Source organism: Pseudonaja textilis, chromosome 1, assembly GCF_049901715.1.
Source record: "Pseudonaja textilis isolate UNSWEBS1 chromosome 1, rPseTex1.2, whole genome shotgun sequence".
In the NCBI taxonomy this organism is placed as follows: domain Eukaryota; kingdom Metazoa; phylum Chordata; class Lepidosauria; order Squamata; family Elapidae; genus Pseudonaja; species Pseudonaja textilis.
In genome coordinates this window covers 139,591,103-139,617,713 of record NC_141990.1, presented here as the reverse complement: position 1 = coordinate 139,617,713, position 26,611 = coordinate 139,591,103, and the positions used below count along the sequence as shown (strand labels likewise).

Sequence of the window (26,611 nt, the reverse complement as noted above, 5' to 3'; positions counted from 1 at the left end):
ACAGGTTTTGTACAGAGATGTTATGCAATATTTTTAATAATAATAATAATAATAATAATAATAATAATAATAATAATAGTAGTTCCTGAGTGCAATTATGATATGTCAATCTAGTCATTGTCTTTCTCTACATTCTGAAATGAACTTAATTTGTGAATTGCTATAAAATTGTAATTTTCTATCTTCCAAAGAATACTTTTAAGCAGTCTGGATACCTTGGGCTGGGTGGATCGATCAATTTAGAGCTTTTGTTTTCTAGTCTTCCCTAGAAAGACATACAAACCAAGACTCAAGGACGATATCAGAATGTAAATGAACTTTCCTAGAGCAAGATTAAAGATTTGCACAAAATATTTTAACTTCTCTTCCCTTCATTTTAATTTCTAATTGGTTGAGTCAGTGGAAAGAGAAAAGCCCATTGATTTCCTTTTCCTTTTTCAGCAATGTCTTGCATTTGATCACCCCAACTCGAACTGAAGTGATCCCTCCATTGATTGAGAACAGAGTGACAAAAAATTCTTGCTTTCCTTTCTTTACTGGACTTAAATTCTGTACCAGAATAGAATATTCCAATGCCAGCGCTACAGATGCAGCACCTTACTATCCACTGACAGGAGAAACCCGGTAAGATAGCCCATTAGCCTTTCTCTGAATGAATCATCCACTCCTCTTTGATTTTTTGATATTTCAGGCTAAATGCAAACTCTGCATTTGGTGTATAACACATGCATACATTCAGATAATGGTCTGTTTTGCTTGCCTTGTTTTCCTCCTGGGACTAACAGGAAATGATTCTCTCTGGGATGTTCTACTTTCATTGCACGAGTGTATTATTTTACTGGCTCCAAAAATTAACCGCCTCTTCACCATCCTGGAAGCCAGGAATCTATTGAATGTAATGAATTCTCCAAGAAGTTGAATTATTTGTCCATCTTAATTTTTTTTTTTACATTTCCATGATATAAACTCAGGACAAACTATCCTGATACCCAATATTTTATATTCTATTCTGTATCTTTATATTTTTTAACATCCTTAGAGTTGTTTTCATGTGATAATTTGTGGATAATTCATAGCAATTGATGCTGTATTTCCTTATCCCAAAAGTGTCAGCATTGTAGAACTTTGCCTTTAATCATTCTGTGTGTACGTTCCCCATGCAAAACCATATGTGTGTGAAGTTGAGAATATATCATTAGAATGGCAACAAATACAGTGCTGAAAAGGAGAAGGTAAAGAGGGAAATAGGAATATACTACATACCCTAATTATTGAGAGATCAAAGTGAACTTAAGATTGTTAAATATTCAAAGTTATAATAGCTTTCACATGAGGTCTATTAGATCAGAGGTTCCCAACCTATGGGTTATAAGGGTAATGGTAATTATTTTCTATTTTGGCTGTTATTCCGTTTAATTATTCACAATTTACAATGATCTGATATTGTCTTCTCACTTTAACCTATTGAGGTTTGATGTTGAACTACAACCAACAGGAAAAGTAAAGGAGTACATTGCAAGTGCTAATTATGAACTAAACAAAGAGGGCAAGGACTTGGTAGACACTTTAAAATTCATTGCTCAAGCTAAAGGTAAGAAGCTATGCAATTTGTTGTACAGTAATGGAACATCTTTCAAAGATTTGCTTAATAATAAATCTATTTTCTGACAAAAGTTAGTACAAAATCACTAGTTTCCTGCCAATAGATCTTGGAAGATCAGGATGCAGGAAATTTTTAGCAATTTTAATGAAATCAACACAAATCCAACATCTACCAACAATGATATGCCAAGGGAAATCTTTCCAAACAAAGATTTTAACAATTTAATATTTGAACTGAAAGACATTTTGAACTGCATTGATGTTGACCATTTATTTTAATGGACCACATTTGTAATAATCAATTATCATTGTATGTTTCAGGTGTAAAAGAAAGTGAAGCCAAAATCATATTTACATTCAATCGAGGCAAAAAAGTTTTTACCAGTGACTTCCAGGCCCCCGGTTTCAACATCGATTTTGGCACCAATCTTAGAATTACCGATTCCTCCAATCAAGAAAAGAAAGCATATGCCTTTATATTAGACATACTCAACAAGAAAAGTCCTGAAATTACAATCACGGGAAGCCTAAGGTAATGATAATTTTCCCCTCCTTAATTCTTATAGACTGATAGCATGCAAATAAGCTTTGATTTCTTAACTCATATTGTAAAGATCCTGTTGACTGCTGACAATGGTGGGGGAAGAATCTCTATGGGCAATTTCACCTGGCATACTCTCCAATAAATTTCAAGTGAAGTTGTACAGTTGTCTTAACTTGTGTGACTAGGCAGTGCTTCCTCCAATTGACTCATAAGAAAATGCCAGTATCATTGATCAGTGTGCTATCTCCCAAACTAAGGCAACAAAAATCCTGTATCACCCACATTCCACATAGAAAAGGGAAAAATAACTTCTTTCCAATATTTCTTTCCAATACTTTTCTTCTTCATTTTTCTGATCATTTTGAAAGAATTACATGAAGAGGCTAAAACTGACCAACAATGGGGGATTGGGTGCATATAAATTCCCACTGAAAACTATGATGATATCATATGAACTGGTAGTTTTTACAGCAAGGAGTTTTCCCCCAGCAGCTGCAGCCATGTTTGCAGATAACAGAAAAAAGCAGTGAGTAGCAGAGAAAAAAGGTTGAGGCCAGAGGAAGGAAGGATTATGCAAATGAGAGCTTGCTATTTATATAAGGACTGAAAAACAAATAGGGACACTTTTTTTTTTTACAAGGATTGTGAGAATGGCTTGAAATTGAATTCTGTAGAAGGCTTAAAGTAGGGTTTATCATGGAAGTTGCTTATGGAAGCTACCGAGAAGCTCAGACAGGGGAAGTAGAGTATAGCGAATAGGTAAAAAGTGTTAATTGAACTGCTCTGTGGTCAAACTGGGGAGGGGGGATGATTTTATTGTTGAAGAGACACCAACACGAAATATATATATAGCATTATTTTGCTTGTGTCAAACTAGCATAAATGGCTCATATGAAAGTGTCCAGTCAGACTGTATGATGGTGGTGTTATAATTTTGCTTCTGCGAAGATAATTTGCACTGTTGTCTGAATACTTTTTCTAATGTACTGCTAGCATTGCCATTTCCAGAATAATTCTAGGATGCAGAAAACATACTCTCTGTTGATTTTGGTATGGAAAGGTCTGAGACTCCTACACATTAATCCTGTTCTCCAGTTTTGTACTCTGACATTAGCTTTTAACATACAATCGCATTGTTTAAAACAGTGGTAGTCAACCTGGTCCCTACCGCCCACTAGTGGGCGTTCCAGCTTTCATGGTGGGCGGTAGGGGTTTTGTCCCCTACTTTATAAATCACCATTACTGTGGAACCGGTGGGTGATTAAATTTTTTTTAATACTAACAGAGATACAAAAGTGGGCAGTAGGTATAAAAAGGTTGACTACCCCTGATTTAAAACCTAGTACAGTGATGGCTAACCTTTTTTAACATTGCATGCCAAAAGTACATGCGCGTGTGAGTGTGTGTGTGCTCATGTGCCTGCACCCATGATGCAATGCGTGCATGACTCCCCCACCCCTGCACATGCATGCATGAAGCCCCCACACCGCACGCCTCTGCGCATGTGCACACATCTCCCACACGCACCTCTCCCCCCGTGCATGCATGACAGACACCCAACAATCAGTTGGTTGGTGGAGGCACGCACGCATGCGCAGTGGGGCTCTTCCGGGTGACCTCTTGCTTGCCAGGAGACGTGGCTCTGCATGCCACTTCCAGCACACGTGCCATAGGTTCACCATCACAGACCTAGTATAATGATTGCTGTAGCGTATACCCTGACAGAGCTGTTAATCATTTACATCAGTAAACTGTGGAATATCTGAGATTGCAGTGGATATGTTCATCACCCACTTCCTCAACCATTTTGAAATTAAAGCTGACATAGTGCTGACATAAATATTTGCCTGTTGTTGCCGGCGGCAGGAGGAAGGTGAATGTTATTGTTTCTCCTCTTTTTATATAGGTTTTTTATTGTTTGTAAGTTACCTAGAGTCCCTGAAAGTAAATGGACAGCTATATAAATTCTATATATATATAGGGAGAGAGAGAGAAAGTGAGATAGATATAGATATATAAAGACATGCATGTATATACATACAGTACATACATACATGCAGTATATACAATATATATATTTGTTTTCTTAAGTTTTTGTGCATACTTACATGTATGGCATTCAGCTTTGTTCTGGGAAGAAGAATACAAAAGCCTGATGATGGCAGATGAGATTCTGCCGAAACGTTGCTACAACTTTAAAAGCACAACTACAATGACGTGGGAAAATACCCGAACAAAGCTGAATGTCATACATACATACATACATACATACATACATACATACATACATTGTTTTCTTCATATATATATAAAATGTTTTCTTAAGTTTTCACAGGGAATTTATATGTATGGTATTCAGCTTTGTTCGGGTATTTCAGAGATTCTGCCAAAACCTCGCTACAACTTTAAAAGCACAACTATAATGACATGGGAAAATATGGAACAAAGCTGAATACCATATATATATATAATGCCTGTATTCCTTTTTTTTATGATTTGTTTCTACCAGCTCTGCTGCTGGGAGGGAATCATCCTTGGAAGCGGCAATCTCTATTCCCCGCCTGCAGACTCAAGCTAAAACAGATATATCCCTCCATCGGTCAAGTAATGCAGTGATATTCCAGATGGATGCCTCAGCTACCTCATACGGCTCATCGGTTTCAGATAGGATTACCTTAAGATACGGTAGGCTTCTTTCTCGAAATGAATTTTTTTCATCAACAAACAACAACAACAAAAACCCAGCCTTTTGATTCTGTGTATGTAGGACAACACTTCTCCAATCACACCACAGTTTTGTCCACGGGGCTGCCGACTGGAGCTCAAATCTTTGTAGTGACATACATTAACAGATTTACAGAGTTGGAAGGGATCTTATAGATCATCTAGTCCTACCCCCTGCCTAAGCAGGAGACCCTACACCATTTCTGACAGATGACAGTCCAATCTCTTCTTGAAAGCCTCCAATGATGAAGTTTCCACAACTTCTGAAGGCAAGCTGTTCCATTGGTTGATGGTTCTGACTGTCAGAAAATTTCTCCTTACTTCTAGGTTGAATCTCTCCTTGATCAGCGTCCATCCATTATTCCTTGTCTGGCCTTTGGGTGCTTTGGAAAATAGCTTGATCCTTTCCCCTTTGTGGCAGCCCCTCAAATATTGGAACACTGTTATCATGTCTTCCCTGGTCCTTCTCTTCACTAGACTAGCCATGCCCAGTTCCCGCAACTGTTCATCGTATATTTTAACCTCTCCTATAGAGAGAACCAGGGCATTCAGGTCTGAAGGGTACAATTTGTCATTAAATCAGCATATGTATATCACACAATTCTAGCCCAGGAGTTGAGTGGTTTTGACCATGTGTGATGCAATATGCAGTTTGGTTGCCTTGGATATAGACTTTTTACTGTTCTGTTAAGACAGAACTTGCCTGCGGTATGCCATTGTGGAGGTAGTCTACACTTCATACCTCCAAAATATGGAACACTTCACAAATGTGTGTGTGTGTCGTGGGGTTGAGTATGTCCTTTATTTGGAAACAGACCTTTGCATGAAAAAGGTGAAATCATGGTTCAACATATAAGCTCTACCTCACCTCATCAGAGTAATTATCTGTATGGAAACTGGTAGGGTTTTCTTTTCAATTTCATAATCCAGGATCTCTAGGAAATAATATGGGGTCATTGGTTCTGGCTTTCAGACACAGAAAAAATGGAGATTCAGTGGAACTCGGGCACTAGCACTGCTTTGAAGAGAATATCTGCCAATCTGCCTGGAGACCTGAAAGGTTATTCAAAGGCTCTGCAGAAAAAGGCAAATGGACTCTTGGATCACAAAGTAGCTAATACTGACATGACAATCCGGCACATCCTTTTACATTTTATTCTGGTAAGTAGATTGTCTGTCATAGTTGCCACTTGTCAAAGTATCTGCTACAGTTGATAATTTCAGATTATTTAAATGTTCTAGCTGTAGGAGGTTTCAGTATCTCCCAAGGAAGGCCAAGTTCCAGTTGTAACCAAGCACAATTTTGACAATGGAAATATCAGGGATCAGGAAGCCAGGGACCCCGGAGTACCCCGGACCCCAGAGATGATGCAGTGGCTTCCTCTCCATGCAAATTGTAACTTGAGTTGTTGCAGTACCTGGGACAAGAGAATCTAATGTAGGTTCTTCTCTAATATTTCAGCAGTGCTGAAAGAAAAAGTGGTGTGCATCAGTTTGCACACAGCTGGATAATGTCACCCGAGACCATATCCTCCCTGTTTTTAGCATGTTATCCCTGGTTTGAACTGTTTGAATTGTTCTTAAATGTAAGATGCTCGCATTGTGATAATTTACTATGATTTTTCAGGCAACCAATAACTGGCTTCAAAAGACATCCAAAAATATTCCATATGCCCAGAACTTACAGGACAAATTAAGTAAACTTCAAGAACTTGACTTTCAAATCGTAGATGTAATCACCATTCCTGAAGAGCTTTTCTTTAAAAGGTAAAGCAAAATATCTTTGTTTGTTTTGTCTGGTGCTGGCAAACCCCATGGGAATTTCCAAGTTAGCCTTCCCCTACCTGAATGCAATCAGAAGTATGGATTTCAACTTCTTCAATCCTTCAGCCTATGTAGACATTTTTGAGGTTGAAGCTCACATATCGGGAAAGCACTGAAGTTGAGACAGACAGACAGACAGACAGACAGACAGACAGACAGATGGATGGATGGATGGATGGTAGGGAGGTGATAGTAAGTAAAAGCAATAGTTAACCACTTCTTCAGAAGTGTTCTCTTCAAGAGATTACTTCATTAGGATTTTTTCAAGCAAGATTATTAACAATGCTTTGTAGTTATTGCTTTTGTCTGCTGTCTATTAAAATTGACATATTTTGAAGAGGAATAGTTCATTTTTAAACTGACAGTGGGTAATTCTGTGTTTCAGTGATGGCAAGATTAAATACGTTTGGAATAAAGAAAGTACTTTCATTACTATCCCGGTGCCATTTGGCAGACAATCATCAGAGAACATAAACATACTCAAGACTCTAACAACACCAGCACTGGTGGTGGAATCACTGGGATTAAATATCCCATCGCAGATGTATAAAATTCCGCAATTCACCGTCCCTGGCGAATTCAAACTTCGGGTACCTTTGTTGGGCACTTTTGAGATCACTTCCAACTTGTACAACAATTACTACAATTGGTCCGGCTCCTATTCTTTAGCTAACACGACAAAAGATACGTACAGTCTGAGAACAAGATACTTTATAAAAGCTGATTCTGTTTTGGACTTACTTTCATATAATATACAAGGTAAGCGTCAATTGGTGTTATAAAAGCAGATTAATTAAGCATCTGTTATAAGTATGTAGAGATTCTCAGTCATCCAGGTCATGGTTGTCCCAAAGGTGCTTTTTCAGGAGGCAACTGGACTTTCTTGTTTGTTCTTTTGAAGACATTTCACTTCTCATCCAAGAAGCTTCTTCAGCTCTGACTGAATGGTGGGGAATGGAAGGATTTATATTCCTTGCAGGCAGCTGGTAATTTGCATCCTTTTAGAGGACCGTGGAAGCACTTAGAGGTTTATCTGTGTCCTCACCAAATGGTTCCTGTAGTCTGCAATTCTCCTCCCCCATCTGTAAATCCGTTACTACTCCCACATCATTCAAAGGGTGTTCATTCCAAATCCTTCCATTCCCCACTATCCTGTCAGAGCTTCTTAGATGAGAAGCGAAATATCTTCAAAAGTAAAAAGAAGAAAGTCCAGTTGCCTCCTGAAAAAGCGCCTTTGGGACAAGCATCTGTTTTCCTGCATTTCCTACGTTTTCAAAAGTCACAAACTCTTTGCTCTGAGCACAATGTGAACCAATCAATAGGAATGGTTTTAATGTTTTAAGATTACACAACGTAATTTAATGAGTCTCTCCCCAAGTATAATAATTCTTACTATTTGAATATTGGTTTCTGAAAATAAACTCAACATGACTGCTCATGCAGAGAATTCCAGCAGCCTGATTGGCATATTTGCATAAACACTGAATAAAATAAAAAGCACATTAAGTGTGTGACGCTTTAAAAACTGTACAATAATCTTATTATAAAGTATTGCACAATCTTGTGTCTAATTTTGGAGCAAGGTTCTTAATCAGAAGTTACTATCATACAAGAGAGATGGAGGCTTTGAGATCTTGTGTCTGCCCAAGATCACCTAGCATTGGGTAGTCTTCCTTGTAGTGGTGCCCTTGTTGTATTTTAAGTTCTAGAGGGCACAATGATTGAGAACGTCAGAAGAATAATTTGAGGTTCCAACTGGAGCCAGGCTTGTTCAAGAATAAATAAAAATGAGATCCCGACAGCTGTAAGGAAAGAAGAAATATTATTCCTAAAAGCAAAGATTTTACCTTTAGAGGCAGCTGCGGAGAAATGGGGTACAGCGACACTGTTTTATAGAGGATGGGTGTAGAAGTATCTATGTGCTGATTCTAGTGTGATACTTGAGGGATGTGTGTGTGTGTGAGTGTGTGTGTGTGTGTGAGTGTGTGTGTGTTATTTATGATGTTTATTCTTGGGAACATGCAGTTCTACTGGGAGATATAATTTAATTAACTCTATTTGTGTTTACACACTTTATCCTTTGATAGGTGGATTGAGGAAGTTTGAGTAAAAGGTTTTCCCCTGTTTACTATTGTTATTTGATTAACGTAGCTTTAGCTTGACTGTCAATTACCTAGTGGAGACGCTGATTCTCAGTCCATGGTGGATTCTGTTCATGTTTTAAGGGAAGATGAAAACAGTATAAATAATAAAATATTTTATTCTGATATAAAACTTCTCATAAGAATTTGGCAGTAGTAATCGAATGCAACTAAATGGAAGCAAGTTCATGTTACAATAAAAACCATTTGCTTCCATTTAGTTGTTCTGATATAACAGCAAGGAGTCAATCAGATCTTTCCACCTCATTTCTTGCTAATGATGCTTTTCTTACCATGTGCTTAAATCCATATTAGTTTTTAAACCAGTGGTTTAATAAAGCAAACCAGGATCATAAATCAAGATTTGAAAATGACTTCAAATCTTGGCCAATTTAGATAAACTGCAGTTGGTTGAAAATGAAAGTTTGTGTTCTCCTGCTTGTATCTATGCTGGAACTAGGATGCTTCCTGGCTAATATTTATCTATAGCTGCCATTTAGTCCATGCAGGAGAATGGAACAGTTATCCAGAATGTTATTCAACTAAAGTTCACATATAATTTCTGCATTTCTTCTCACCGCCAGCTTGTGGCTGGATTATGAAAGCTGTTTTTAGCAACATCTTTCAGGCCACAGACTGCCTGCCTCTCGTTTCAAATACTACTTGAATTTGATAGTGAGGCAAGAACGTCATTAAACTTGGAGGTTCAAAATTCAAACCTACCTCATTATTTATTATATAACATTGATTGAATTTGTATTTCCAGTGCCCAGCCCTATGTTGCAATAGCTTACTTGCTCCTATATAGTTTATGAATATATAAAAGAGGTCATGCAAAATTATTTCTACCTTAAGATATGAACACCAGGTTTAAAAATGTTGTATTTTGCGAGAAAGAAAATGCTGTAGATCTGTAATTTGCTACAGCTAGCAACCATGTCAAACAAATTATAACTGGGCTCATACATTGAATTAAATTAACATTATTATTAAGTTTTCAGTGAAACTTCTAAGCAATCCTTTTAAAAAGCATGCCTTTTAAAAAAAGAATAATGCTCAAATAATCTACTATAAGTATAATCTGTTATAAATCCTGCTCAGCAAGCCAGTTTGGGTCTAATGGTTAAGGTGCTGGACTTGGAGCAGGAAAGCCCAAGTTCTAATCCTGGCTTAAGAGACAAAGGGCAACTGAGTAATGTTTGGTCAGTCATTACTTCTGAGCCTTAGAAAGAGGACAATTTGAATCCACTTCTGAAAATGTTGCCAAATAAACGGCATCTCCTTTGACACTACAGGTCAAAGGAAAAAAAAATTAGCCCTATTGAAGTAGGTCCCTGCGCACATTTACTCAGAGCAAGATCCCATGAAATACAACACAGCTTACTTTTAAGTATGCAAGCATTTTAAATATCTGGATTACAGAATTCATGGATGATGAATGAGGAGAACAATCATTTAAAAATCACAATAGCTCAAGTTACTTAGCATCTTTAAGTTACTAATGTTGTTTTTTCCCCCATTTTATTTCAGGTGGGGGAGAAGCAAGTTATGACGGAAAGAGACTTGCCTATGATTATGAAAACTCACTTCATCACAGCCTTCTCAATTCCAATTTTAAATTCAGCAAGGCCAACCAATATGAACCTGTTCCCACCACCAAAAATACCATGACGTTGGAGGCTTCCAGCCCTGTCGGAGTTATAGTTTCCTTCTCTGTCAATCAGGATTGTATTGACAATGACCATTCACATATTTCTGCTACCAATCTAGAAGGGCAATTGAAGGTTGCAACATTCTTTGCCAAAACCACATACCTACAAACTATCACCTCTGATTGGAATAATCGCCACTTGGCATGGGATTCAACCCTGAAATTTGATTCTTCCTTGTTCGGGGCTACTAACCAGATGGTTCAAAAAATTACTGCGGATGCATGGACGCTATCCTCTACCACAAAGCTACAGAATTACGTTCTGACTAACGAGGTTTCCTTAAAGTATCAAAACAGCCAGCTGAAACTGTCATCACAGGCAGTTGGCACCTATCCAAACTTTGCAACAATCAATAAGTTTGATTTAACTTTAGACAAGCAACAGGCTATCCTTCATTCCGATTTAAAGGTCACTTACTTTGAAAATGTATATTACGCCCTGGTATCAGGCTCTGTTAATAATCAAGGCCTTGAACTCATCAGTGACTTCTCATTGGAAAGTGAAAGAAACAAAGCAGAACATAAGTCTGCTCTAAGTATTAAGCAGGATGGATTGGTGACCAGTGCAACAACAAAATTGCAGCTTCTCTTACTGGTCTTTCAGAATGAAATGAATGCACGAATTGGCTCTTCTGGTGCTTCTGTGAAGATTGATACCAATGGACGATTGGGGATACACAATGCAAGATTCAGCTTGGATGGGAAACTAGCCCTCACAGAAATAGCACTGTTGAGCACGTATCAAGGGAGCATTTTGGATGTGGACAGCAAAAATATTCTGAACTTCAGAGTAAATAATGGAGAGCTCCGATTTTCAAATAGTTTGACAGGATCATACAAAGAAACGAAGTTTGAACACACCCATGAGCTGAACACTGTAGGGTTGTCCTTGACTTATGTTTCAAATCTGGACCACACTATTAACCCAGACATATCCCACAAACATCATGTGGACCTGCAACTACAGCCCTCTTCCCTCACAGCCAATTTGAACAATGATTTGAAATACAGCAGTGCCAATGTAAACAACAAAGCCCGCTTGCAGCTTGAGCTCTTCAAGATAAACCTGGATGGTAACGTTAAAGGTGCTTATAGAGGCAATGAGATAAAGCATACCTATATTTTTACTTATGGAGATCTGACTGCCCATATGAAGACAGACACAGCTGCAAGCATTCAAGGTACAGTCCTAACCCATAAAGTTAACTTAAACGTTGCAGGACTCTCTTCTACAATCAATGTCAACACAAACTGTGATTCCAAATACTTAACCTTTTCTAATGAAATACGGTCTGTGGCTGCCCCCTTTACTGTCACCTTGGATATGCATACTAATGGAGATGGACACTTTGCACTTTTGGGAGAACAGTCTGGTCGATTGTACAGCAAATTCCTGCTAAAAGCAGAACCTCTTGCGTTTGTCTTTTCCCACGATTACCAGGGATCAACCAACCACAACATCAATTCTGGGGAAAGATATAATACTGGATTAGATAGCAAAGTCACTGTTGTTTTAACTCCATCTGAACAAAGCAGTGCTTGGAAAACAAAGAGTCAGCTGAATAACCATGTATACACCCAAGACATTAATGTGTTTAACAATGCTGAAAATATCGGTGTGGAGTTGACTGGACAAACTTTAGCTGATCTTTCTGTACTAGACTTTCCTATGAAGGTACCATTCACAAATAATCAAAGACTTAATCTAATTGATACCCTGGGTTTAAGAGAAAATATAGCCAAGCCTCAAGAATTTGGCCTCTCTCTTTCTCTCAGATATGATAAAAATGCAGATGTGCATGTCATCAATCTACCTTTCTTGGAAAGACTTCCAGCATATTATGAGCAATTCAGACATTCCATCTTAACTGCAATGAAGTCCATTCAGAAGCATCTAAAGAGCATAGATATAGATCAGCTTATGACAAAATACAAAACAGCATTAGATAAGTTTCCCCAGCAAGTGAATGATTATGTGAACTCTTTCGATTTGGAAAATAAAGTGAAAAAACTGAAAGAAAATCTGGATGCCTTCACAAAAGATTATAGCATAACAATTGATGACCTTCAAAACACATTGGAAAATGCTAAAGCTAATCTGCTAAATGTTTTGACTCAGTTGCAAGTATTTCTGACTGAAACTGAAAAGTATGTGAAGGAGAATTATGACTTAAGACCAGCTATCATGCAACTTATTGAGAAAATTGTTGAAAAAATAAAAGTTCTAGATAAGCAATATGAAATCAGTGTGACAATGATCAACACAATTCAGCAACTCCAGTCTTTTATTTCTCAGTATGACCCTAGCCAGATAGGAAGCAACGCTGCTGCTTGGGTTCAAAATGTAGATGCCACATACAAAATCAGAGCTCAGATACAGGAAAAACTTGATCAACTGAAGAGTCAGATTCAGAATTTCGATGCCCAACATATTGCAGAAACTTTGAAGCAGCAGATAAAGACAATTGATGTTGAAATGCTTATCGAAAAGTTAAAAGTAAAATTTCCATTTGAAAAAATAGACCAATTCCTTATACAAATCAAAGACATCCTTCTAAATTTAATGGAAGATTATGAAATATCTGAGAAGATCAATGCATTCAGAGTCCACATGCATAAACTTAGTGAAAAGTATAATATTGACGAGCAGATCAAAGTTCTAATGGATAAGCTGACAGAATTATATAAACAACAGAAAATCTCAGAAACAGTTCAGCGGTTAACCATCACATTGAAAAAAATTGACATAAAACCATTCTTCAATCAAATTTTGAAGTATATCGATGATGCCATTAAGAAGCTCCAAACATTTGATTATAAAAAGCTAGTGGATGGCATCAATGACTTCCTTGATTCTGCGATAAAGAAGCTGAAGTCCTTTGATTACAACAAATGTGTAGATGAAATAAACAATAAAATACGGCAGACCACTCAAAAAATCAATGATGAAATTAAAGCTTTGGAGCTGCCACAAAAAATGGAAGCTGCAAAACAATATATCAAAGACGTCTATGCTGTGGCTTTTCAATACCTTGAGAAATTGAAAGATAGTAGACTTGCTGCAGCAGTTAACTGGTTCAATGATCTTCTAAGCTCTACAGCGCTAGAGGAATTGAAAAGTAAGATTTTTGATTTTCTGGAAGATGCACGCAAAAGAATCTACCAAATGGACATTCCAACAGAATGTCAAAGATACCTTCAGAAAGCAAGCCAGCTATACAGGACCATAGTCTCCTATCTAGTTGACAAATGGGACATTACCTCAAAGAAGATTAGTGTTTTAGCAGAGAGATACAATGTAAAAAATATGGCTCACCATCTGAACCAATTTGTTGAAACTGGTTTTATCTTTCCTACAATCAGGCTAGGCATAATCAACATACCAGCTTTTGAAGTTAGTCTCCGAGCCTTAAAGGATGCAACATTTCAAACTCCAGATTTTATCATTCCACTAACAGACCTTCATGTGCCTTCTTATAAGATAAATTTCAAGAAATTAAATGAAATCAGAATCCCAGCTAGATTTACTACTCCTAAATTTATCATTCTAAACATTATTGTAGTTCCCTCCTATACAATTGATTTTAATGAAATAAAACTAAATATTGTGAGGATAATAGATCAATTAATGACAAGTGACTTTCAGCTGCCAGCAACTGATACATACTTTCAAGAAATGAAAATCAAGGATCTTTATTTTTCAGACTTTTCTTTACCTGAAATGAATTTGCCCCAGTTACAAATACCTGAATTATTGATTCCAAAGCTGAACTTGGATGAATTTCAATTTCCAGATATAAAGATTCCGGAATTCCAGTTGCCGCGTATCCCATATACTGTAATTGTCCCTACATTTGGAAAGCTGTCTGGTACTTGCAGAATTGCTTCTCCCTTCTTCACGCTAACTACTAATGCTGGTTTTCAAAATGTAACAGCTCAGGCCCACAGCCCAGAATTTGTAGCCTCTCTTTCGGCTATAGCAGTATCCAAAATAGACTACCTTGCTTTCACCATCACTGCAAATACTCACCTTTTGGCGCCTGAGATGAAAAAGTTAATCCTAAAAGAAAACCTGAAGTTCACCCACCTGTACCTTAAAGCCGATCATGGAAGTGAAGTCATATTTTTGACAACATCTGTTCAAGGAAACGCTGAAACGACAGCCAGCTTCTTGACTACACGTAATGCTATAGAACTGTATAACAAAGTAACAGTCAACTTGAACAAGATTATTTCCATGGACAGCAAGACCCTTTATACACATAGGCTCAACATTGCAAAGGCCCAGTTCACTAGCCAAGCTGAATTAAGCAATGAAATAAAAACAGTATTGGAAGCTGGACATGTATCAGTTACTTCCACTGGTAAAGGGGACTGGAAATGGACTGCTCATGATTACTCTGATGAAGGAACCCACGAATCAAAAGTCAGTTTCACCATAGAGAGATCCATAGCTGCATTTGTAGCAGAAAACAAGATAAATGCTAAGTACCTAAGAGTCAACCAAAGAGTGGTATATGAATACAACTTGCCAAGTTCTTCAAGGCTTCAGGTGGAATCTACAATTGAGTCTCCACAACTTGGACAGAGTGTTTTAAATGTTCAAGGCACAGGGAACCTCGTACAGCTGAAAATGGAACTATCTGGTACACACAATGCTAAGATGACTGGACGCATCTCCGGAGCAATAAATAATGATATGTCTTTTTCAATACAACCATTTGAAATTAAAGCATCAACTAATAACAATATGAATGTAAAAGTTAGCTTCCCATTCAAAGTAGTTGGAAAAATAGAGTCTGTAAATAACTACGGCTTAGTGCTCAGTCCTTCCACTCAGCAAGTTAGCTGGGTAGCTGAGGGAAGATTTAACCAATATAGATACACTCATAGATTATCTGCTGGTAATAATGAAGATAGTACTGAAGCTATTATATCCATGAATGGTGATGCTAACTTGGAATTCCTAAATATTCCTATTTCATTTCCTGAACAATCTGTTCCCTACATTGGTATCAAGACACCCCGAGTGCAAGAATACTCTCTGTGGGAAGAAACAGGGCTGAAAGGGTTATTGAAAACTCCAAAACAATCATTTGATTTAAATGTAAAACTTCAGTACCAGAAAAACAAAGATGTACACTCATTTCCAATTCCTTTAGATGGAGTGCACAAAACACTCAATTATTACATAGTGAACTTCAACAAACTTTTTGAAAGAAATAGAGACCATACTTTAGCATTTCTGACAGAATCCTACAACCAAGCCAAGGTCAAATTTGATAAATACAAAGTGGATACTTCAGTAAACCAAAGTCCGCAAATCTTCAAGATTCCGAGCTACACCATTCCTGTGGTAAATATCGAAGTCTCTCCCTTTACAGCAGAGCTCCCAACCTTTGGCTACGTGCTTCCAAAGGAAATGAACACCCCAAGTTTCACTGTTCCATTTGTTGGATTTTCAATGCCATCATATACCGTAGTTCTTCCATCACTGGAGCTACCAGTTCTTCATATTCCCCAAGGCCTGAAAACACTGAAGCTTCCCAACTATCGAGTAAGCCCACTGCCAAACCGGATCTATCTTCCAGCCTTTGGAAATATTACCTATGATTTCTCATTTAAATCTAGCGTGATTACCCTGAATACAAATGCTGGCTTTTTTAACCAATCGGATCTTATTGCCCGATTGAGTTCCTCCTCCACTTCTGTGATTGATGCCCTACAATATCAGTTGGTTGGAACAACAAGCATCACAAGGAAGAGAGGTCTGAAACTAGCAACTGCATTATCCCTGAAAAACGAATTTATAGAAGGAAATCATGACAGCACTATCAGTTTCACAAAGAAAAACATAGAAGCTTTAGTTGTAACCACAGCAAAGATGACTATACCAGGCTTGAAAGTAAATTATGGACAGGAGCTTAGAGGAAATGCCAAAACAACGCCAATAATATCTTCAAAAATTAATTTAAAATATGATATTAATAATAATTATGTCAATGCTGAAGGAGCAGCTGTCCACCAGGCTAAGCTAGAAAGTATTATATCTTATATATCAGCTGATACAGAAACCACTGGTTTTATCAATGGTGAATTTTATGACGGAAAATCATTTTCTGGGAAGTTGGTTCATGAAGCAAATACTTATTTAAATTCTAAAGGTATTCGATCAGGTATGAAGCTTGAGACCAGTTCTAATTCTGGGGACTTCTGGAATTTTGATGCAAAAGAAAATGTTGCCATTGAAGCATCTACCAATCGTGTTTATGCTTTATGGGACCATAGTGGAGAAAACTATCTAAATTATTTCCCATTATTTAGAACTAGAGGAAATCAGATCTGCAAAGTAACTCTGGAACTAGCTTCTGGTATTATGTCAGCAGGTCTTCAGATACAAGTTGCCCAACCAAATAATCTCCTTGATGAGACTTCTATTAATCAAGCATTTTCACTGACTGTTAAAAATGGAAATCAAAAAATTAGCTGGAAGAGTGAAGGCGAAATCCTTAATTTTTTGCTTGGACATAACTTGGAGTTAGCAAATGATAATGTAGAAGCTCAAGTTGACTTGTCAGCATCTTTGGGAGGACACATCAATTTCCTCAAAGAGTTTATATTGCCAGTTTATGAAAGGAGTTTATGGCACATCTTAAAATTAGATCTGACCACTAGTCCAGAAGAGAAGCAATACCTAAATGCATCTACAAAAATAGTATACACAAAAAATCAAGATGGGTATTTCTTCCCTATAAATGTCAATCAACTGGCTGATGGATTTGCAATCATGATTCCTGAAATTCAAGCAAAAGGTCCTGACACCACTGCTCTGCGTGAGTTCAAAATCCCTGAAAAGTTGAATAGTAAATCATTTGACATCAACCTTCCTCTGCTACCAAAAATACAGTTTCCCCAATTTAATATAATAACCAAATACAATAATCTGAAACAAAATCAAACTCCATACTTTGAGTTGACCGTTCCCAAGAACGTTGTAACAATACCCCCATTTACTCTTCCGAAGACATTTTCTCTTGGCAACATAAATGTGGATCTGAATACAGCAACCAACAAGATAGCTGATTTTGATTTGCCTACAATTACAATCCCTCAACAGCAGATTGAAATACCAGCTTTCACATTTACTTTACCTGCTGGAATTTACTTCCCCAAATTTGGAGCTTTGTCTAGTTCTTTCAAGGTCAATTCCCCATTGTACAGTGCTACCTGGAAAACAGATCTGAAGAACACCCAGGAAGCCTTTGAACATTCCATTGACTTTACTGCAAATTCACCGCTGCAGTTCCTGGAATACAACTTAGATGGTAAGTATATCCGTGTTATAATCTATATTATTTTATCTTTGAATTAGATATGATTTATTGGAATTTAAGATAAGTGAATTGAAGGAACTTCTCCTACTTTAAAATGTTATGTAGGTAAGATAAGGTAGAGGGGTGGAAGTTTGAAGCCCATCTGGACTTTATATATGGGTGAAAAGAGATTAGACCAGGGAAGTAATGATTAATCCTGCATTCATGACACTAGTTTTGTTGTATGAGTGTTATAACAGCTACTTTAGAACCAAAGAATTAGCAATAAGAAATGGTCCATTAATTAAAGGTAATGGTTAATATATACATATATATACATATATATTCATTCATTCATTCATAAGTTTTCACGGGTACTTACATGTGTGCTATTTAGCTTTGTTTGGGTATTTTCCCACGTCATTATAGTTGTGCTTTTAAAGTTGTAGCAACATTTTGGCAGAATCTCATCTGCCATCATCAGGCTTCTGTATTGTGTTCGTCTGTGAGTCACATTTTCACAGCCGTTTCTGTTTTAAATTTGGGGCTAGCCTACTGCTGTGCCAGAATGGTTTTTTCTTCATCCTGATTGGTTGGGAGTCTTGGACTGTGTTGATTGGTCTTGGAGTTTGCTGTGTTTTGTTTGATTGGTGTTTCTAATATCTTCTGTCAGTTTTGTGGCTTTTTTTGTCTTGATTAGCTGGCAACATTGTGTTCCTGTATTGGAGGCCTTTAGTGCGGCTTGGCTCTTAGTAAATGGACGGCTATCATTTATTAGGAAGCTAGGTTTCATCTGCGTGCCTGGTTGGGATGTGTTTGAGCTGGAGGTATCAGGGGGGTCTGTTTGTGCCCAGGTGTTTGCCTGGCTTGTGGTGTGGAGATTTTTTTGTTTGTGAGTGCAGGTTTCCAGATAACTGACAGTCTGGTGGAGTCATCTCTTCTATTCACGCTTTCCACCAGACTGTCAATTATTTGGAAGCCTGCACTCACAAATGAAAAAAATCTCCACACCACAACCCAGGCAAACACCTGGGCACAAACAGACTCCCCCAGACAGAAGATATTAGAAACACCAGTCAAGCAGAACACAGCAAACTCCAAGACCAATAAACATAGACCAAGACTCCCAACCAATTAGGATGAAGAAAAAAGCATTCTGGCACAGCGTAGGCTAGCCCCAAATTTAAAACAGAAACGGCTGTGAAAGTCTGACTCACAGACGAACACAATACAGAAGCCTGATGATGGCAGATGAGATTCTGCCAAAACGTTGCTACAACTTTAAAAGCACAACTATAATGACGTGGGAAAATACCCAAACAAAACTGAATACTATGTATCTATGTATGTATGTATGTATGTATATATGTATAGATGAGGAGATTGGAAGAGTTGGTATTTTTCACGTCATTGTAGTTTTGCTTTTAAAGCACAACTACAATGATGTGGGAAAATACCCGAACAAAGCCGAATGCCATACACGTAAGTACCCGCGAAAACTTATATTATTTTCTCAAGGACACTGCAAAAGTCAGTGCATATATCACCCCAAATTTTGAAATGCGATTTCACCATATGAAATCTTTCCTTTCTAGGTGTATCTACCTACAAATATGAAGGCAACCGTTTCACACTAAATGCACGGTATGATTTAGCTCATCCTGACATAAGTGGAAAATATAAAGCTGTCTACATTGCAGAAGGTGACAGGTAAATCTACTCTCGTAAATGAAGGCAAATATAAATGTCCCAGGATAATGTCCCAGGATCCAATCTGAGTCAAAGAATGTGCCCCCCCCCATGCACATTTCTTGAAGAGAAATGATTGTTTAGTTTAGTTTAGTTTACTTCATTGTCATTGCACCTTGTACAATTAAATTAAATACCATCTTCAGTGTACATTATGACTATGAAAATAAGTACAAACACACATCCTTCACATTCTATACATTGAATTGAAAGCCCCTGATATTGCATTAATATTGCACTATACAGTAGAATTCAATAGAGTTACCGCCCTGGGATAGAAGCTGTTTTTCAGCCTATTTGTCCTTGTTTTTATTATTCTGTACAGTCTGCCAGATGGTAATCGTTCAACAAAAGGTTCCCCAGGATGAGATGGATCTTTAAGAATGTTTTGAACTTTCTTAAGGCAGTGGGAGCTATAAAGCTCTTCCAAAGAGGGGAGAGGCCAACCAATGATCTGGGCAATGACTGGAGTGCTTTCCTATCTGCCACTGTGCAATTGGCAAACCATACAGAGGTGCAGTAAGTTAAGATACCTGGGAAACAGGCAGCCAGTCAATAGGAGGGGTGATTTACCACCAGCTTACTGGTACTTAGGAGCTATGTGCGGCATAAAGAAACAACAATTAATGACTTAATGGCCAGCCATCAACATCCTAATTAACAATTAAAAGCCACACACAACCAGGCACCATATAAATATAATGCACCCACATAACCAATGCTCGCATTTTGGAGGGAAAGCAGTTCCCTGAGGATGGGCTCCAACATGAGCCCAACAACTTGGAAGAATAAACCTTTGATCCCAGGGATTAACTCAGATTGTATCTTAAATATATTCTCTATGTTAACAAGTCTATAGATGAAACTACTATATGCTGTAAATGAGGATTCCTAATCCATTGAACAGTATTATGTAAGGGAGACTTTACATCTTACTCCGTAAGCATTATCTGGCTTCCCCACTGATTTTGTTCATCAGAAGGTCACACACAACCACCATAAATATGAACCCATTTGCCAAGCATCCCAAATTTGATCACATGACCAATGATGATGATGCAATGGTCGTAAGTATTGAAAACTGTCATAAGTCACTTTTTTCAGTGCTGTTTTAATTTTGAACAGTCACTAAACAAACTGTTGTAAGCCGAGGTCTACCTGTATTAAAGACATGATTATGCGGATAGCTAGATAGCTAGATGGATGGATGGATAGATAGATAGATAGATAGATAGATGATAGATAGATAGCTGGATAGATAGATAGATAGATAGATAGATAGATAGATAGATAGATAGATAGATAGATAGAATTCTTTATTGGCCAAGTGTGATTGGACACACAAGGAATTTGTTTTGGTGCAAATGCTCTCAGTGTACATAAAAGAAAAGATACATTCGTCAAGAGTCAAGAACCATCAGGTACGACACTTAATAATAGTCATAGGGTACAATAATAGTCAGAGGGTACAATAAGCAATCAAAGCATACTAGGAAACAGTCAATATAAATTGTAAGGATACAAGTGACAAAGTTACAGTCCTACAATCATAAGTGGGAGGGGATGGGTGATAAGGAGTGATGAGAAGATTAACAGTAAACAGACTTTGTAATAGTTGAACAGTGTTGAGGGAATTATTTGTTTAGCAGAGTGATGGCATTCAGGAAAAAACTGTTCTTGTGTCTAGTTGTTCTGGTGTGCAGTGCTCTATAGCGTCGTTTTGAGGGAAGGAGTTGAAACAGTTTGTGTCCTGGATGTGAGGGGTCTGTAAATATTTTCACAGCCCTCTTTTTGACTCGTGCAGTATACAGGCCCTCGATTGAAGGCAGGTTGGTAGTAATTGTTTTTTCTGCAGTCCTAACTATCCCCTGAAGTCTGTCTGTTCTGTTGGCTTGTAGAACCAAACCAGACATTATGACTGGTAATGAGGATATTTAGCAGGCTTCTTTCCCAGTGGAACCGCATTTGGCCTATGATGTCATTTATTTTATAGTACACCAGCAACTCTTTCCTTTCAACTGCCTTTCATAGAATAACAGAGCTTCAAGTATGGCTGTTTGAAATACTGTCCCATGTTGACTTTTTAAATTATTCTTTTCACCATATCAATCCAAGGTCTACATAACGCTGTGTCACCTCAGTTGTGCCATTTAATAATTCAGCCGAGTGATTCAGCCATTTACAGTTAGTCCTCAAGTTATGACCACGATTGAGCCTGACATTTCTGTTGTTAAGTGAGACATTTGTTAAGTGAGTTTTGCCCCATTTGCAACTTTTCTTGCCACGGTTGTTAAGTGAATCACTGCAGTTGATAAGTTAGTAAATGAATGCTTATTAAATGAATCTGGCTTCCCCTTTGTCTTTGTTTGTCAGAAGGTCGCAAAAGGTGATCACATGACCTTAGGACACAGCAACAGTCATAAATATAAACCAGTAGCCAAGCATCTGGATTTTGATCACGTGATCTTGGGGATGCTGCAAAAACGGTTATAAATCAGTTTTCAGTGCCGTTGTAACTTTGAATGGTCCACTAAATGAACTGATGTAATTTGAGGACTACCTGTATAATAGGTAGTCCTATTATGCTACAAAATGCTACTTTGTATTAATGAGCAATTAACTTATCCTGTGATTACTTTGTATCTCCTTTAGAATTGTTCGGGACACAGCATCCCTGAACATCACCAGCCCAACTTTCACAGATGCCCAAATACGCTACCAGGGAGATGATTCAAGTGTTTCTACATCGATATCATCTTCTTCAACTGGTACTCTTCGTCTTCTTATCAGTCTGGACTCCAGTATTCTCAACAGCAGGATTGTCTACCAATCTCAGGTAGGCAAGGTTAAAATTAGGACTAGGCTCCAAAGTTCAAATGATCTTCAATTTTAGCCTGACCAACTTGGACGGACTTCAATGGGACCTAGTTGTGATTACTGTCATTAAAGTCTATACCGAGGGGTGGATTTTCCCTTAGCTGCAGTTTTGACTTGTCCCTGCTTACACAAAGGCATTTTTTTTGGCATCCTGTTTTAAAGTCCAATGTTTAGGCACTAAAGTAGAAAGGTGAAAGGGGATGTTAACTCTATTATTCCCTTTAATTTATTCTTAAATGCTCCCTTAATCTAATCTTCCCTTAATCAATAGCCCTGTGAGAACCTCCACAATTATTTAGAGGCCAGTGAAATGTTTTGTGGTTCCCTGTATGTATTCCATTACTATCAATTAGTTGGCATACAGAGACTGATTAATTCAAAAGACATACTAAGCAAGAATAAGTTCATGTGTTGATGTGCATGTACAGCATATGTGTATAAATACACATATAAACATATGTATAAACTAAACATTCAGATACCCGAATACTGAGGATACCTGAATATTAAGGAATATGCAAGTATTATCAACACTGACTATCAGTATTGATAGTGATATGAAGTATAGCCACCAGTGCAACTTTTCCTCCAATTATTAGTTATGCAGTGCACTACTCAATCCTACTACAGGTCTATTTCAAATACAAATACAAATATGGAATAGAATGGAATGGATTGGAATAGAATAGAATAAAATAACAGAATTGGAAGGGACATTGGAGATCTTCTAATCCGACTCCCTACTTAGGCAGGAAACCCTATACCATTTCAGACAAATGGTTGTCAAATGTCTTCTTAAAAACTTCCAGTGTTGGAGCATTTGCAATTTCTGAAAGCAAGTTATTCCACTGATTAATTGTTCTAACTGTCAGGAAGTTTCTTCTTAGTTCTAGATTGCTTCTCTCCTTGATTAATTTCCAACCATTGTTTCTTGTCCTGCCCTCAGAGGCTTTGGAGAATAGCTTGATTCCCTCTTCATATCCCCACATATTGCAGATATTGGAATACTGCTCTTCTGTCACCATTAGAAATTTCTTCCTAGTTCTAGGCCATTTCTCTCCTTGATTAAGATGAACAAGAGAGATATTGTGATGCAGTTCAAGATCTCTTTAAACAGAACTGAGTGAATGAGCACGATAGCCATATCGCCTTTTTTCCCATTCGGTGCTTAAAGGCCTTTGTAATACATCTACAGCAGATGTGTAGTTCAGTTTGATATCATCATTTCTTTAAAAGAAAAATAGAAACAGAACTATGTTTTAAAATTCTTTTTTTAAAAAAGCCTAACACACATTAATGTGAAATGGGATGCAGGTACTAACACATGTTAAAACAATATGGACTGATTAGGCCTGATCCATCCATTCAAAATATTCTTGGTAGATAGGTAGCAAATAAATTTAAGAAATAAATAAATAACAGATCATAGAGTACCTCTCCCTTCTGTTCTGTTGCAATTCTGCTAATTATCAGTACCATCACATCTGTCGTTAGCTATTTGGATTTAAAATCAAATTTTAAATAACATCAAATGCAAAGTGTTGGCCAAGGATTTAAGATAGAAACTGAAATCATGTGAGTACTTTTTATGAAATGGTACCTTACAATTTTTAACCATTCTACCTCAATTAATACATTGAATCACCATATTATGGGTAGATGATTGCTCTGAAAAGAAATACTTGTACAACGTAAACACATTACTTATATTTTTATATGCTGTGCTTTTTCATTTCAAATTATTTCAAGATAGTATAAAACCAGCCAAAATATAATTGATTTCATTTAATGCAATAGTGAGTAACAATAACAAAGCAGAAAATCCTTCATAAAAAAATTATTTTACATTTACAGTCTAACCCTCGGAATGAAGTGGATATCTTAAAAAGTGAAATATCCTTCAAAAATCCAGAACTGATTCAAATTAAAACCAACTGGAAAGAAGATGCTGCCACTGAGTTACTTGAAGGTTTAAAAGAGAAGGTGCCTAAAATGGCTGATGCTTTTTACTATGCTGCTAACAAGTACCACCGTGAACATACAGGCATGCAAATCCATTCCGCTGCGTCAAAACTGAAGGATACTCTGAGAAGCAATATTGACAACGCATACAGGAAAACGGTAAACAGTATCAATGAAGTAGAACAAGAGCTTCTTGGCATAACGAATCACATCACAGGACAATACGAACAGGTTAAGACAGAATCCAAAAAGCTATACAACAAAGCTGCAGACCAAGCTAGTCAAATAGAGTTTGAACGAATCAGAGCCTATTTTTTGGAAGCCATAAGGGATGTAAAATACCATGAACAAATAAACCGCCTCATTGATTCCGCCATTGAATTTTTGAAGGTAACAAGATTCCAGGTACCAGGTCTTCCTGGGAAGCACACTGGTGAAGAACTTTATGTGATGATCATTGAAAAGATAGCAAAAGCTGTAGATCAGTGCATTACAAAAGTGCAGGAATATTTTGATTCTTTGGTTGCCTTTGTCAATGAAGCAGAAATTAAAATCCCAGGTTCCTCTGAGGTAATCAAAGGTAGTGACATTCTTGCAGAAATCAAAGTATTTTTAACCCATGTACAAAAGAAAGTTAGTCAGATATTTGTTGGTCTCCGAGAGATCGACTTTGCACAACATCTAAGAAACCTGCAAGAAGGAATTCAGCAAGTCTCCCAAAAGATAGAAGAGCTTATCAGACACTTACAAGTTCAATACTATCATGATCTGAGAGAGAAAATGAAACAAATGTGTGTCACGTTCTTGCAAGCCCTGAATAACTTTGCAGATGATGTAAAATTTTTATCTCCTCGCATTGAAAACATTATCCAGAATATTTTCTCTGACATTTATGATAAGTTAGAAGAAGTCCTCCATGGCATAAGAGATTTGAGGAAGGAATATTTGGACCCAAATGTCATTGGATGGTCTCTCAAATATCACGAAGTGGAAGAAAAATTGATCAATTGGCTGAAGACTTTTTTTAATACTATACTAGAGTGGCACACCAAATCGATAAACAAGGCTGCTGACCTGATGATAACCCTGACGGGGCAAGCAAAAGAAATTTTGGAGAACCAAGAAAAACTTGCTGAACTTTCTAAAGCTGCACATGAAAAGATCCAGTATTGGTCTAAAGTTGCCAAACAGAGCGCTGCGGAACAAAACCAACAAGTCAAGGCAAAGCTGCAAGAGTCATACAACCACCTTTTCGGTTCTTATGAAATGCTCATCAGTGAGACAAAAAGATTGATTGACTTGACAATTGAGAAGTATACCACATTCTTCCAATATCTCCAAAAGCTACTTGATTGGCTTGAGAAAGTGACAGCGGATACTCTGAGGCCCTATATAGCTGTTCGCCAAGGAGAGCTCAGAATAGATATACCGACACCATTCAATTTCTCAGCAATTTATCAAGGCCCATCAAGCGATGAAGATCTTCAACAGAAACAAACTATTTTGGCAAGTCGCTGATCTAAACGCCACTCACCCACCCCCCAAAAAAGCAGCAACATTTCATGGATCTGTAGATTTATGCTGGACAACTTACTGTGAAACAGATCAAGCAGAATGTACAGACGTACTCACAAGGGCAGAAAAATGGTACAAATTGTTATCACATATTTAACGGCGGCAATCTGAATTTTAACACTATCAGTAAACTATTTTAAGCTATTACATATGAAAACTAAATCTGTGAGTCAGTTTTTTCCTCTGCAAAGTTAATAAATGAATTCATTTATTTCCTTTTATCGTCCTTTATTACAGGTTTCTTTGTGGGAGCTAGTTCATGATCCAGTTTTCTAATGAAAGGTTTTACACTGGCTTCAGAGCTTATCTGGCCCCTTGTTGTTCAATATATTTTGCAACTGATAAATATTTGTAACTCTACAGAATAAGATAGCGGTCACACTAAATTAAAGACTGTAAATTATAAAAAAAAATAAATTGGGAATATAGCAAGTGTACATAAAGAAAAAAATAAAGGAGACTGAAGACAAATATGGGGATGAAATCTATGCCTTCTATATAAGAAAATAACAAATGATTCAGATGAATTATTTTGCATGCAAAACAGCTGTTGCTTTATTTCTGCCCAAAATAGTTCTTTCTCCTATCC

General features: G+C 37.4%; 1 protein-coding gene across 1 annotated transcript in view; it reads left to right on the top strand.

Moving 5' to 3' along the window:
• APOB (apolipoprotein B) overlaps window positions 1–26,233 on the top strand; it is a 48,470-nt gene extending 22,237 nt beyond the window's left edge. Inside the window, exons 18-28 of the mRNA XM_026695353.2 lie at window positions 442–624; window positions 1,470–1,591; window positions 1,924–2,134; window positions 4,656–4,831; window positions 5,844–6,031; window positions 6,498–6,637; window positions 7,080–7,453; window positions 10,366–17,871; window positions 19,455–19,569; window positions 22,261–22,444; window positions 24,340–26,233. Of these exons, the coding sequence (XP_026551138.2) occupies window positions 442–624; window positions 1,470–1,591; window positions 1,924–2,134; window positions 4,656–4,831; window positions 5,844–6,031; window positions 6,498–6,637; window positions 7,080–7,453; window positions 10,366–17,871; window positions 19,455–19,569; window positions 22,261–22,444; window positions 24,340–25,965 (10,825 nt within the window). The 3' untranslated portion in view covers window positions 25,966–26,233. The remainder of the gene's footprint in view (window positions 1–441; window positions 625–1,469; window positions 1,592–1,923; window positions 2,135–4,655; window positions 4,832–5,843; window positions 6,032–6,497; window positions 6,638–7,079; window positions 7,454–10,365; window positions 17,872–19,454; window positions 19,570–22,260; window positions 22,445–24,339) is intronic.
• The last annotated feature ends 378 nt before the right edge of the window (window positions 26,234–26,611 follow it).